The sequence below is a fragment of the Gouania willdenowi genome, chromosome 14, assembly GCF_900634775.1.
Source record: "Gouania willdenowi chromosome 14, fGouWil2.1, whole genome shotgun sequence".
Taxonomy (NCBI): domain Eukaryota; kingdom Metazoa; phylum Chordata; class Actinopteri; order Blenniiformes; family Gobiesocidae; genus Gouania; species Gouania willdenowi.
Window position 1 is genome coordinate 6,745,361 of NC_041057.1, and position 16,056 is coordinate 6,761,416.

The window sequence follows — 16,056 nt, forward strand, 5'->3', positions numbered from 1 at the left end:
TAATATACTGAATAATGAAAAGAACATACAAACAACAACCAAATACACAAAATGACACCAAAAAGACGCAATAACTGAGAAGAATACTTACTATTACCAACAATACACAAAAACGACAACAAAGACACAAAAAATAAGAGAAAAATATACTAACTAATAAAACAAACAACAAAACACACAAAATGACACCGAAAACCAAAAATTATACACAAGGGCCAGTCTTGGTCCCACATCATGAGGTAGATGACATGGAATTACAGTATAACAATCTATAGAAATAATACTATTTAGGAGGCACTAAATACTGTTTCATTCCATTTATTTACAAAATGAGATTTTTTTAAAGTGTGTTAACACACACTACAGTGATTTTTTTCACAGAATTCTGAGCAAAATGTGGTAGTCAGACAAAGGGGGTAGTTGCATTCAAAAGTTAGAAAAAGTGGGTACTTGAGCCAAAAAAGTTTGAGAACCACGGTTTTAGCACATGCACAGTATGTGTATGTCCAACGTCTACATCTGTGTCATCAGTGGCAGATGTTGGGCACCTAGATTAGGTCCGGATATGAGCGTAATCCTGATGATACGTAATCACCCACACAGCAGCTCCCCTTCGATAAGTAAGGACCGGGGAATGGTAATCTCTCGTACGTCTCCCGATTCTCTTTTCATCTCTCCTCATTCTTTCACTTCAATCCTCTTTCATGTAACACCCTTTCATCCTTCTGTCCATCCTCTTTCCTTCCATTCTCCAGATCTGAAGGAGAGTCATTGTGTTAAAGAAAAGAGAGATGTGGAGCAGAGAAGAAGGGAAAAAGTGGAGTGAAATGGTTGGGGTGTGTTTAAGGTTAAACAGGCTTAGCTGGCTCTGTGGTGTAAATGCCAGATGTTCCAACCAAAAGCAACTGGCAGGTCCTCGTCAGTTTCCTCCAGTGTATGATTAATAAATACATCAGTCCACGTGTTTGCAGCTCCATCTCTTCTTTCCTTCTCTCACTTACACGTCTTATTATCCTTTGCCTTTGGTTTGACCCGTTGTCGCCTGCCACTAAAGTCAGGCAGGCGCCATGCTTGGAGAATGTTAAACAAGCCAAGACAGTCATCAAAGGAGTTTATTAGAGAGACGATGTAAGTTATTGGGGCATGTTGCATAATAAGAATCCTTGTCAGAATATTTTAATCATCAGCACAGAGTCTGAATAAATACATTTCCCATTGGTGTTTTTCTTCGCTCTGACTAGAGATTCAACCTACTTCGATCTGTCATGGGTTGTATAATTTCTGATCTGAATTTTGCAGGTAGAGCATATGGCTGAAGGTGGAGTATTAGAAATAATAATGATTAAAGAAGACAAATCTATTATCTCTTATTACTAATGGGTTATTTCATGTCATTTCAACACATTTTCAGGAAAATTCTGAATTTTTTTTACCAGTTGTTTCTTAATAATTCAATAGGCACACTGTACATTCTCAGTTTGATCAGATGAATACTTTTTTAGATGTGGCCAATTTAGTAAGGAAGCACGATATTCGTGCGTCCTTATTTTATTTCCATTTTCTGCTCCCAGTATCTCAAGAACTACATCCTATAGGAAAATTATATTTGGTATATTAATACAGCTCCATCTACTCAGAATATACAAAAATATATACTATACATCCTATCTGGTGGACATGTCAGCCCCTCAAATTTGGAAAACGGTTGATTGGGGTTTTGGGCTGGAACATATAGGGGCCTTCAGTAAACAACTTTGCATATGTCTCAGCTCCCCGAAATGTACACAAACTGTTCAAATCACTAATGATTAGTCAGATATATGAATTGGTTCTTGGGTGACAGTCTCTTGAAATCTGATAAAATACCTTGTTTTTTTTTTTTTACTGTTTTTATTTGCTCATAACTGCATGTGAGAATGTAAGATCTCTGTTTTAATTTAATTTATAGTATAAAGGTTACTCTTTCTTGGGATATAAAACACATTTTCAACTTTGGGTTATTTCACCACTCGCAGATATTCTTTATATTAGATCAATTCTGAAATTTTTGAGAACGAAGTGCATGGACCATTAGTGATATGACATTTTATTCAACTTATTCTCAGAATTGTACTGTTGATATAATTTAAGGTAATTAAAGAATAAAATCCAGATGTTGTGATTTTTTTCTTAGATCGTAATGGTTTGTGCGTTTCCCCTGCAGACTCCAAAAAAAAAGAAATGCAATTCCCAAATAGAGTTTCCCATTCCCTGAGTTCTGCTTAGCTGTTTTAATGTGCTGTGGTTCCAGGCTGCAGGGAGAGAAAGAACTGAACTGGAACAAGACAAGCCGTCATTGTTTAACTTTGAGCAATTTGTATTGCTTGCATTCACAAAAACTGCACTGCAAAGTTGTATGAATTGTTTTTAATTGGATGTATTCTTCTCTGCAGATTAATTTAAAGAATATTGAACGCATCGTGACCCAACACTAGCACCTCCACGTGATATGTGTGGGAGTGGGCGAGTGCAGAGCTGTTTGTCAAACAACTCTATTATTTCTTTGTGTCTTACTGTATCCAAGAAATATGAACTATATGGAGTGTGTGTGTGTGTGTGTGTGTGTGTGTGTGTGTGTGTGTGTGTGTGTGTGTGTGTGTGTGTGTGTGTGTGTGTGTGTGTGTGTGTGTGTGTGTGTGTGTGTGTGTGTGTGTGTGTGTGTGTGTGTGTGTGTGTGTGTGTGTGTGTGTGTGTGACATGAGTAAGAATGAGATATACAAGAAGCAATTTAATGACTAGAACATATACGACACATGGATGCGTCGTCTTCCACACTTATTTTAAATTCAATTGTAAAACACTAACAGAGTAATGGTTGATGACTGGTTACAGAACCCCCAACCCTTTGGTTATTGGATGCTGAGTGGTGGGATGTTGTTTTGTTGGATGCAAAAAAAATAAAGGGGGAATTTTTCCCTTATGCCACAGCTTTGGACTCTTAGTATAAGAGTATAAATAAAATAATGAATACTATCCTGGATGTACGTGCTCTGAACAGGTATCTCAGGAAGTACAGGTTCGGGGTGCACGGAGCGGAGAGATGCTGGGCGGAGACCACATCCCATAGTGAGACAAATTTATGAAGTAGAACTTTAGGTTATTTACATAAGCCCATTTCTGTGAGTAATATGAGTGCAATGTCGCACCAGACAACCCTTCTTGCTTGAGCGAGTGAAAAGAGGTGCTTATTTTGAATGATGTGTGCCTGTCCGCCTCCTCCTTTTATAGGAGGTGGGAGTGTCCCTGGCAGACAGACACGTCCCACCTGCCAATCAGGATTGGCAGATTGATTGCATCCCATAGTGAGACATCTCAGGAATCATTACTCAGTCTGTTTTGTAAAACGTAATTGTCTCCTATTGTCAGAAGTGGGATAAAACTGGCCTCTACTTTGTGAAATAGAGTATTTTATTGAGCAATTTTACTGTTAGTTAGTGGTGAATTTGTCAAAAAAAAAAAAAAAAAAAAGAAAGAAAAGAAAAAAAAGCAATTTATCCCATTTGGTTCGGACTTTCTATGTTCATGAAAACTTCCTCTTTTTGGTCACCAAAATAGAGTTATGTTTGTAGTTCAGTTTTGAAACCTCAGTGCTACCATTAACTGAGAAATTAGTGTAGTTGTTGTAAAATCCTGTATAAGCTAATGGAGCAGAAATAATTAGTCAAACTAAGGCAGCAGGTCAAAAATACACTCAGTCGCTACTTTTTTTTCCTCATACATTTGCACAATCTAATTGGATCCAATACAACAACGGTACTACCAATGCAAATGTCAAACTTTACTCAAGACAACCAAGGTGAATAACTTAACATATCAAATACTCAACCTCACCTCACTAACCAAAATATAAGAGTCTCTCCTGTATTTTTGACTGCTTGCAGGAACATACCTAATTTACAAGAATTATTCTGAATAATCAAAGCAACACCTTTGTAAGCATTTTTATGTGAAGGACTGTGATTATTTTGCAAAGAAGTTGTATGGAATTAGTTTTTTTTTAATAATTGCTTTTAAAAAGCCCTTGAAATCCAAAGCTGATAGCATCTTTAATAATTATGTGTATAGCGACATGATAGTTTTTTTTAATTAAAATATTACATTTCCATTTCATCCTTAGTATGCCCTATATTTGTTTTTGAGATTCTACAAAGTGGTTTCTAGAGGAAAATGGGACTATTCTACCAGATTTACTGACCGTTAGATTGTTTTTTATTTTCTTACAAAGCCTGAAATTAAAGAAATCCCCCCGTTGTGCAAAAGTTTTATTGGTTTGTGAGAAAGATTCCTTTGATCTGTGTCGTCTACAAAGAAATAAAGAACAAAAAAATACACTTAAAACAACGAGTAAGTCACCAGTCAACTACAAGATACATATGTCAAACTCATGGCCCGGGGGCCAAATCTGGCCCTTTGGAGCATCGAATTTGGCCCACAGAAAAAAGTAAAGTTGACAGAGAAAACATGAGTCATTGTGTAAATGAAAGTCAACATATATTTGCAGAGGCTCACTATTTTTCCGGTGCATATATTGCATGATTGCAGTCATTTTTAATATTGAACTGTTGAAAAAACGTACAAAATGCTTACAAATCCTTAAATTTTCCTCAAGTTTTTACACAATATTTCACTTAATTAAATAGAAATTGGTCACAAAATCTAGCAAGTTTAAAGTAAAGTTAGGTCCAGTTAGGATTGATAACTGTCACATATTTTGTATTTTTTGTATACGAAGAAGCAGGGTTCGGCTCAATTAATTTTTTTCAGTTACAATTACATTTTCAATTACTCATGTTCAATTACGATTACAGTGACAAGCATTTTTTCCAAATTGCAATAATTTTTTTATCATTAGAAAGTCAATTACAAGTTGGTTCTCAATTACTAAAGTTCAATTACAATTAATCACAATTATTGAGCCTAAAATAAATAACCTAATAAAAGTTAACCTTTGTCTTGTGTTAGCTTTCTGTTAGCATCTCTGATGATAACGGGCCCTAAATCAGCTGTAAAATACACAACAAACAAATATTTACCATCTGATTTACCTTGTTAGACTTCCTATTCAATGAAAATATAGGTATTAATATTTTTGTAATGGGCGTATGAGCCTTTCTTGTCTCAGTATAACCCTCGATTTCAATTTTTTTTAAATGGTGAAGTGTGGGAAAGCTGATAACTACATATGTGTAGAACTGTACATAGAACTGTAACATGGTTCTCCAGTTTTGTGTTAAATTATAATTAAGTTTTTTAATACAATTTTCGAGGCAATTAGAATTATTTATCTAAACTCATTTACAATTTAATTACGATTAGGACAGAAACAGATTTTTAAAACTACAATTATAAATATAATTACACCCTAATTGTAATTAATTATCAATTACGTGATTCCATTTAAACTATGGAACAATAATGTTGAAAATACTCTTTTTCCTGCATAAAATCTGTGGCCCACTTGACATCAAACTGTTTCAGATTTGGCCCCTGGACTAAAATGAGTTTGACACCCCTGCTTTAAGCTGTGCTCATTTAAATAACCTCAAATAATTTATTAACGTTGTATTTTTGGCCTTGAATTTAGTTTCTGTGGTGTTTGAAAGGGAAAAATCTCCACCATCAGCAACAATCATGAACAGCTTTGAGGAAAAGAATGTAGATTGTTGTTCAGTTCATGTGGCTTCACAGAATTCCTGTAGGTTCCCTCTACAGTCGGCTGACACGCAACACAGGTGGAGTGGAAACTGTAAAGTGCCCACAGGTGTGAATACGTGTGTGTGTGTGTGTGTGTGTGTGTGTGTTGACCTGCCGGGGATGTTTCTGAGTGCTGCTCGATGGAAGCCGGGATGTGCTCCAGTTGTCCACTTACTGTGTCGTTGAAATGGGTGAAAAAGGAAGACGAATGAATGGGTGTAGACAAAGCACTTATTTGTTCAATAGGTGCGGCTGTTTTTGATCCTGGCTAGGATAAACCCATTAGCTGGCAAGTGTTGCTAAAGTGTTTCTCTACAGTTTGCTGATAAATGCCTTTTTTCTGCATCTGAAAAAACTATTGTTAAACAACAAACACATATAACACTACAGTCCGACCTTGAAATTCCATTTCTCATAAATGTAGCGTGTTTGTGCATTGGGAGCACAGCTTGCAGTGTTATTAACAGAGCTCCCACCGTGTACACATGTCCTGGGTGAGCGACTCTGAACTTCACGCTTGCATTTCCACACAAGTCTATAATCCTTCAGACACATATTGCTTTAAAAAAAACACTTTTTACATTGTTAATACTTTGTGTACATTGGACACTTTTTATATACATAATTAAAATACACTTTGTACATTTAAAGTTGATGGTCCGACGTGTTTTGCGAAGTGAGTTTGTCCCAATTTGGCGATATATCGCGATGTTTCACCGCGCAATTATCGTATCAATCCAAAAAAAACCCCCCAAAAACAATCAATGAATTGCGCTGACATAGACCCCTTAATAGCGACGTGGCTGGATGCAAAAACAGGAAACGCCGCTGGCTAAAATATAGATATACTGTATATAAACACTGGATGATGCAAGCGGGATTCGAGCGTAGCTCAACGGCAGCCATCTTACCTCAGACAGCTGACATTCTGACGCGCTCTACGGTAGCTGTTGGAAGGTGAGTGATCAGCTTAAACAAAAATAGATTTCAGTTTATTATACTGCAGTATACATACTGGGCACTTTTATAGATATATGTGGTTACTTTTGTTAAGAATTTAAGGAATTTAACAGAATCAGAATCTGTTGTAGAGTTAAGTTATACTGAAAAATGTAAACTGACGGTTTGGTAAACATACCGCTTGCTTTTGATATTGGTACGTGAATTAAAGTTAGTTACCATTTACTTATTTGGAAAAACAAAAACAAATTGTATTTCATGCCATTTTGTACTTGTAAAGGGGAATTTTGTAATTGTTGATATTGTATTGTTTAGTATCGGGACATATCGTATCGTGACATGTAAATCGAGTAATCGTATCATCAGATTCATGGCAATGCATTAAGTGTGTTTTAAAATAATAATGAAATACTTCTGTAATGCTTAGAAAAGTAGTTATAGCATAATTAACTGATTAGGTAAATAATCCCTGGTTTAGTTGTAACATGCCTGTGGGCGAATAGCAAACAACCTGAACGTCAGTCAATTAAAAACATTTTTGCATATCATGGCTGAACTAACAAAAGCATTGTCTGTGCATTTACACGCCACTCTTTATGAACTGAAAAACAACACATCTACAAATGTCTAAAGCCGAGTGCAACCTTTCTCCAACGCTGCGCTTCAGTGACTCTAAATAATAAATGTAAAAAGAATTGATTCTCAGCCAATTGGAGCAAACTCTCCTGCAGCAAAAGGTGAAAAACTCATATATATTGTCCTTAATGCCTTCATTTTATCAATGCGCCAAGGGAATCGATGGGTGGATTAGTGTTTGTTTACAGCGGGATCACAATATGGTCTCATGAAAGTATATATGATGGCTTTGATATTAATTGGAGGTGGAGTATCTAAATGTCAAGTTCAATCAATCAATGATGATCACTCCCCTGAAACTCATAAAATAACTATTCACTGTGTGTGTGCATGTAGATCAGGGTTGGGGGTCAATTATAATTGTAATTGCATAATTGATAATTACAATTATGGCGTAATTATAATCGTAATTTTAAAAATCTGTTGCTGTCGTAATTGTAATGAAATTGTAATTGAGTTCAGATAATTGACTTTGTATTTGTAATTGCCAGGGAAAATCTATAAACTTTGTCAGTTATAATTTAACGCACAACTGGGGAACAATGTTACAGTTCTATATGTACAGTTCTACACATATGTAGTTTACAATTAATATAATGTGTTTCATATCAAGCTTTCCCTCAATAAATTAGATGATAGATATTTGTTTTTATTGTATTTTACAGCTGATTTTGGACCCGCTATCATAAGAGATGCTAACAGAAAGCTAACATGAGAGGAAGGTTAACTTTTATTAGGTTATTCATTTCATTATAATTGAACTTTAGTAAATGAGACCGTAATTGTCTTTCTGAGGATAAAAAATTATTATAATTTCATTGTAATTGGAAAAAATGCTGGTTACTGTAATTGTAATTGAATTGTAACTGAACATAGTAATTGAAAGCGTAATTGTAACTGTAATTGACCCCAACCCTGGTGTAGATATAGGTTCATTTGAAAGCTTCCCAGCCTGATGCTGGTTCAGATCCAGTGGACGCTCTGTTGACTCGTGTCGCTCTCCTTGCCCGGAGCGACACCAGGTTCAGTAGTCTTTCCAACTCGTCTCCAGAACCTCCCAGATTGCTCAAACCGAGTCCTCCGTGGTCCTCTTGCGATTCTCGCCATTCCCCCGTTTGTAGGTCCCAAGCCCGGAGAGGAGGCATTAGCTGAGCGGGGTGCAGGTTCAAACCCGGTGGGCTAGAGGGGTACCCTTCATAGGCAGGGCGGGTTGGAGGTAGGACGTCGTAGAGACTCTCGTCGTCGTCCATTTGCTCGCGATCGACTCCAGATTCTTGGTATTCCTCATAAACGGGCGACTGATTGTCTTCACAGCTCTCGTGGCTTCGCAGTCGTTGGCGGTTTTCTTTGTCACTCCTCCTGACGCCCGTGGCCTTTTCCTCCTCATCACAGCCTCCTGAATCCTCTCCGTCGAGGGCACACTTTCTCTCCCACTCCCCAGATTGATTTCTCTCCCACTGGAAGGACCTCCTGCTTGTTTCCTTTCCTTGTTCCTGACCTCTGTCCCCGCCACAGCCCATCACTCTGTAATCTAGCTGGAGAGAGCGTGTGCTCCCTCCATGTCTGATGTTTTGCTCTGTATCAAGGTCATATTGAGATCGTATTTCTGGGAAGCGCAGACGGGATGGTGATAACCAGCTTGAGGTCTGACAGGAAGACTTCCATTTGTATGCTGAAAAGAACGAAGATGGGGGGGAAAAAGGAACAATAGATTAAAAAAACTCTCAAGAAGTTTACTTGGCCAACAAAAGAATGTGATGGAGAATTTGGGAAATGTGTGTTAGGACTCTGGGGGGATTATTCCCCCGGATTTGCTGCTGCACAACCTCCAGCTCTGGCTAAAATCTATATAGATTGTTACCCTTGGTGGTGAATATCTTCAAAGATAATCTATTTTTTAGGATCAGTCGGCAAAAACTTTGATACGCCGATGCATCATTAATGTCTTTCCTTTTTTTTCAACGTTGGCCATTGTATCTATAGGTAACGGGCTTCTGTGAATCTGATGCTCAAGTTTTATATACAAAAAAAACATGTTTATTTTTAGATTGTACCACTTTGATCAACATAACATTTAGAAAGAAATAATAGAATCTAATCTTTCTGTCTTTCTTTGTCAGTTTTTGTATCATCTAGTTTCTTGCCTTTTTTTTTTCCTTACCGAGAAGCCTTGCTTGTGAGCTGTGCGCTGAGGAAAAAGTGTGCACGTATGAGAACACAGTGCACGCTTGAGTCGGTACCTGGTGTAGAGGGAGGCTTGTGAAATGCCTTTGATTCTCACTGTGCCTCAGTGGAGCATTGCTACTGCTTACTGTTGGGATTTCTGCTGCACATTTACACTGTGTAACCACCCCTCTTCTCATTTAGTATTTAATATTGTGCAAATAAACAGCATGGTTTTCCCTTTCATTTTGTGCTGCTAAATGGACCGACTCACAACTCTGACTAATCCGCAACTTCTAACAATCTGCTGCATGCCGAGTTGCATAATTCATGCTTTAGGTTAATGAGCTGCGAGTGAGAAAGGGTCGTGTTGATGAAGCGATGGGTCACCCTCTCTGTGCTCAATGGAGAGTTGATTCCATTTTTGCACTGGAGCTTTGCAGCTATGAGTTTATAATGCATGACACATGTGGACGTACTGTATTTAACTGAGGGAATGCCAAACTAACAAAGCCCTCGCTTGTAGGAAGATCTCACAACAGTGGAATAATGGAAATGTTGTTTTTTGTGTGATATCAAGAAAAAGGAAAATAAAAGGTGGTAAGAAAAAAAAATGTTTTAATTCACAACTAAAACTTACAATCCACAAAGTATTCTTTGATGAACTCAGCGCAAATGTCCTCTTTGTTCTGCTGGTGGCGACTCGCTGTCAGTGAGATGGAAAATGGAAAGAAAAAATGGAATAAAATGATAAAACCAGAGTGACCACAAAAGCTTAATGATGGCTCCTTATGAAGAAGCTAAATCAGAAGGAATTGAAAACAAAATGTATGATAATAAACACCACAAAAAGAAGAGTTAAGCATGACAGAATTAAAAAGTCTGTTATACACCTTATTCCTGGAGGTGCTTCTGTTTTAACATGGGCAAGAAGTGTTTGAGACGTGAATAGTTATAGTTGACAAATCCATATTAATTTAGTGTTTATGCTTGTTTTGTTTGAAAAACTGATAGTTGTGAAGCAAAAACCCAAATATTTCTTCTTCTTCTTCTTCTTCTTCTTCTTCTTCTTCTTCTTCTTCTTCTTCTTCTTCTTCTTCTTCTTCTTCTTGTGGGTGTTAGCTACTACAATATGGGATGATATTAACCAAACATCATAATCTTGATATGTTTTTCTCAATAATGTTTTACCTGATGGTATGATTCTGTTTTAAAGTTTTTGGTGCAAAATTCCTCTATTGCTATCCATGTATCGCCCAACCCTACTATTGTTGCAAAACTCTTATTGTGAAAGAAACCTGATTTTCTGTGAGAACAGCAGTAAAAGTAAACCTTATTTGTAGCTAATAGAATTCTCACCATGGAATTTATTTTGCACCCATAATCAAACAGTAGCAGCTCAAGGAATAAGGCAGGTAACTAAAGTCTCCCAAGTGCATTCTCCTGTTTAAATTAGGAACACGAAATGAAAAACAATAATAAGATCAAAACATTTAAAGCTGCTTCCCCGATCTTTTTTTTTTTTTTTTAAAATGAGATAAAATCATAACGTATGCCTCATAGATCAATAAATCAATAATTATTTACTCCAAATAGAAAGGAAAAAGGTCAAAATTGCTGCATGAAAGTTTGTTTCTCCATGACTCCACATCCCACAATGCAATGCGAGTGTTTACGATGGAGATCAAAACAAACTTTCAAACGACAATGAATCTTCAACCTTTTTTCTTTCGTTTTTCATTTTTTCATTCATCGATGTATGAAGCCTACACTCTAATAAATCTTATGATTCATATAGTAGCTATAGAGTTCAAGTCCTGCTGAACACTTCAACGTAAAAATTGCCTTTTTCTCTATTTTTCACGATATATCATATAAGAAACTGTACCTCTAATCAGATATTCATACAATACTGTTATATATAAAATATATAAATAACATTGAATATGTCCTCTTTCTTAAAGCAAAATTAAGTGAAGCCATTTCAATCAATATGTATTTCCCTGTAAATGAGCTGCTTTTAGTTTTTTTTAAAAGGTTAGCAGTAACGAAGAAATAAACACAGATGTGCTCTGGGTAATGAAATGCTTTGTGGATCCAGTAAATTGAATGCAACTGAGAACAAACAGACTTGGAAACTAAGAGCCAATTAATATTGATTGTGGAACTGTAGAACGAGGAGGGACTGTCGGGGGGTGGGGGGTGGGGGTCTTTAAGGAAAGGTGCTTTTGGTTCACAACTCTTCTGATTTCTGCTGAAACCATGAATTCAATGAGACAGGGAGGTCGAGTGAAAGCGGGGAAAGGGCAATGTTTTTTGGATCTGAGGCTGAGCTCAAAGCAGCCTTTAAACTCATTTAAACCTTTAAAATACACTGTACCTCAAAACAATCAGTCATTTATATAAGTTTTAAATGAAAAACCTAAGCTTAGGAACCCTGCGACCCTGAATAAGGAGCAAACGGGTTTAGTAATTATCTTACCATTACTTTCTTATCATGTAAAACAGTGTTTCTCAACTGGAGGTACGTGTAACTCTAGGGGTATGCGATGGCACTATAGGGGGTACTTGAGAGAGAGAGACTGGAAAATTAACAAATTAAGTGTCAGTCTTGGTCCCACACCAGACGTGGAAATTCTAAAAACTATAGAAATAAATCTATTGAGGAGCCACTAAATTAAATGTTTTTCAACCTTGGGATCGGGACCCCATGTGGGGCCGCCTGGGGTTTAAATGGGGTAGCCAGAAGTTCTTGATATCTAAATGGGGTCACGATCTAAAAAAAGGTTTGGAACCGGTGCACTAAATACAATTTCTTTCGCACATTAGTGTTTTGCAACCTTGGGGTCGGGACCCCATGTGGGGTCCCCTGGTGTTTAAATGGGGCCACCTGAAATTTCTGAAATACTAAAATAGTTTTTAGATTTTTTTTTAATTAATATATAATTATATATATATAGGGATGTAACGATTAATCGTAAGGCAGTTAAAAATCGATTCATAGATACCACGGTTCACATCGATGCTCTGAAAATTGAATCGCAGTACTTTTTTTAAACAGCAGAGGGCGCTATATATTAATCCTTCCAGAAGCGGACGTGACGGGTGGAATCTGCTACTATTTTCTTTCTTGCCGCCATTTACTGTTAAACATGCTCATAAATGATTCTTTACTCCTTTAGCACCAAAATAATATTTGTAATATTACGTGAATATCTGTAAAAGTCACGTTTTTCTATTAGCTCTGTCTGCTAGCATAGCTTCTCTTCTTCACTGGTGGAATAACTTTATGCCAACTGACCACTGGGTTATCAGCGCCCTCTGCTGGTCTAAAAAAATATCTGACGTAAATGCAGTAAAATGACTGTTTTTTTTTTTTTGTTTTTTTTAAAGTCCAATTGTTAAGGCACAAAATACATTTTCAGTTGCACTTTTAAAAAGAAAAAGAACTATTATACAGTTTTGAATGGTTTACTATAGAACCAGAATTTAAATTAATAGGTTCCTTCTTCATTTGTATTATTCCTTTATGTATTTCATTCAAGATTTATTTTTAGTTAACTTGCATCATTTTGCATAGTTTATCAAGGGATTCTTTTGACAATGAAAAATAAAAGGAAAATAGTATAGTATTTTCCCCAAAAAAATAAAGGAATATTTTTCAGTCATCTGTCAACATTCCCATTTTGTAAAATAAATCGTGAGAAAATCGTATCGTGAACCCAGTATCGTGAATCGAATCGTATCGAGAGTTGAGTGAATCGTTACATCCCTATATATATATATATATATATATATATATATCAGTGGCGGATGCTTTAAGACTACAAGGGAACCTCAGCTTCCCCTAAAATCAGTGGTCAAATATGTAGTGTTGTGTGTACATTTCATTGACTAAATATATGACAGAACACATGTATGTTTAGTTCAGAATCAGATTCTTATAACAGGAAACTGACAGTGACAGCGTGACGTTCTTCATTCATTACCGCAGCGTCACAGTGTTAATAAACAGTGGTGAAGTTCAGCTTCAATTGACTTCAATGGGAGAGGATTTAGTGGTTGATCCACTGCAGTCAAACTAGACGCTCATTGGATAAATGCTCGGTTATGACGCACTTAGTCCCGCCCATCGGACGCCGGGCTTCACAGGAGGTCTATGGAGCAGTGGGCTGGATCTGTCTGTTCCGGACACTGGAATAATGGATGATGATTGGATGATCTGTCTCAGGCTAATTCAATTTTGATTGACAGCGAAATGAGCCAATCAGAGAGTATGACGTTGTAAGCACACAGGCGGGTTTTTCAAATATTTCAGTCCGTTGCTCTGTGTTGACACGGAGACTTTGCTGATCCTCTCATAGCGAATTTGTCTTTGTTTTCATCAACTTCTGACAAACCTAGTGTCTGTTTTTGGTGTTTGTGGAGACTGTTACTGCTTGTGTTGTGAGACTTTTGACCAAACACTCACACTCCCAGCGCGCAGCAGCTGCGCGCGTGCGTGCGTGTGCGATGATCTACAAATAGTTGTTGACAACAAAATGTGAATTCTACTAGAATTCACATTTAAACAGATACATTTTCTGAAGTAGGCAGAAAATGAGCTTCCCCTGCATGAAAGACCAGCAGCCGCCACTGATATATATATAGTATATTTTTGAATTAAAACAACTGTATTTCTATTCTTTCACTTTGTGAAATATAAATCTAGCTCAACTAAAATGCTGTGAAAAAAAAAAAATCTGAGATCTTGGGTGCCAGAAATTCTTGATATCAAAATAGGGTCACGATCCAAAAAAAGGTTGGGAACACTGCACTAAATACTGTTTCTTTCACATATTAGGGTTTTTCAACCTTGGGGTCGGGACCCCATGTGACGTCGCCTGAAATTTCGGAATTTTTTGAATGACATTAATTCCAATTTAATTAAAACACACAATCTTAAACAACTGTATTTTGATTTTTTTACTTTGTGAAATATAAATGTAGTTCAACTAAAATGCAATAATAATAATAAAAAAAATCAGAGCTCAAACATGATCCAAAACTAATTTTAGAAAAAGAAAAAATGTCTTTGGGGTCGCCATAAATTCTTGATATCAAAATGGGGTCACGATCCAAAATAAGGTTGGGAACCACTGAATTAAATATGTTTTCTTTCCACGTATTTACAACATGAGATTAATTAAAATGTGTGTTATTCCATACATGTGTTTATATCATTTTCTCAGCAAAATGTTGTCGTCGGACAAAAGGGGGGGACTTGGATTCAGAAATAAGAGAAAGGGGATACTTGAGCCAAAAAAGGTTGAGAACCACTGATGTAAAGCACATTTAATTCCCTTGTGTGTGATATAAGCTACAGTATGTAAAAAGGAGTTTTATGACAATGCTTGGGAAAGCAAAGCGTAAAAGAGAAAAGAAAAGAAAAAGGAAGGCGAGTTGAGTTAATGAGATGTTTTTCAGCTCGTGTGTGTATCTCTCTCTCACCAGGGCTGTTCCACCGCTGTTCTTTGTCCATGTTTGACACTACAAAGGAGGAGAGGAGGAGAAAGTCAGAGGAAGAGCGAGACAAACAACATAGAAACTAAAGAGGCAAATTGAAACACACAGAGATCCAGTGTCAGAAACTGACACAGTATTAGAAATCTAAGCAGGGTGTTTTATTCCCTATAAGAAAAGGAAGTGAAGAGCAGAGGCGCGGTCATTGTGTTTTTGTGTCCCGATAGTGAACAGACACTTTGGGAGCATGAGGACACACACAAAAGACACAGAGGAGTTAACAGAAGGTGTTCTTTCATACCTTCACTTTCTATATCATCGACAGCATCATTGACTAGACGTATGACTGTCACTATGGAGGCTGTGGGAAAAACACACAGAAAAAACACAATGTCACTCGGCACATTGACACGTTGCACACGTGTTGGAAAAAGGACACAGGTGGGAGAGCAGGGGTTCTCAACCTTGGGGTCGCGAGACACTGAGAGGGGTCGCAAGATGATTTTGAGAAACTGAGAATATTCTTTAAACAATTTGAGGCCATTTTTGCTTATTATTTTGCAACTACACCAAACTTGCCATATTTTAACCTATTTTCATCACTTTTTCTTGTCACATTTTTGCTCCTTTTAATTCATTTTTGTGACATTACTCCCATTTCTGCCACTTGTCCATCACATTTCAATGACTTTTTTTACACATCTTTTCCACTTTCGAGACATTGTCACTACTTATAAACCCTATCCATCACCTTTTCTACCTAATTTCACACATGTTGACCCATTACTCAAACTTTTAACCTCTTTTCACTATATTTCATGCTTATTTTTGCCATTCACGGTTTGCCATGCCCCATATTTTCCAGTTTGAACTAAATGTTCCTACTTTTTTTTCTTCCACGTTTAAGCCAATATTGACACTTTGAACCCTTTTTACCACTTTTTCTGTCTGTTTTTGGCCACTCTAATTTGCTACTTTTAACCAATTTCTGTGGTTTTTTGCCATTTTAACCCCATTTATGATTGGTCCCGGAAACTATTTGCCTGTTTAAACTAATTGTTC

General features: G+C 36.9%; 1 protein-coding gene across 1 annotated transcript in view; it reads right to left on the bottom strand.

The window, feature by feature from the left end:
• Positions 1 to 8,261: 8,261 nt before the first annotated feature.
• Positions 8,262 to 16,056, bottom strand: part of fat3b (FAT atypical cadherin 3b) — a 107,445-nt gene continuing 99,650 nt past the window's right edge. Inside the window, exons 49-52 of the mRNA XM_028467252.1 lie at positions 15,296 to 15,355; positions 14,983 to 15,021; positions 10,133 to 10,198; positions 8,262 to 9,001 (exon numbers count right to left, since the gene is read on the bottom strand). Coding sequence (XP_028323053.1) covers positions 8,262 to 9,001; positions 10,133 to 10,198; positions 14,983 to 15,021; positions 15,296 to 15,355 — 905 coding nt within the window. The remainder of the gene's footprint in view (positions 9,002 to 10,132; positions 10,199 to 14,982; positions 15,022 to 15,295; positions 15,356 to 16,056) is intronic.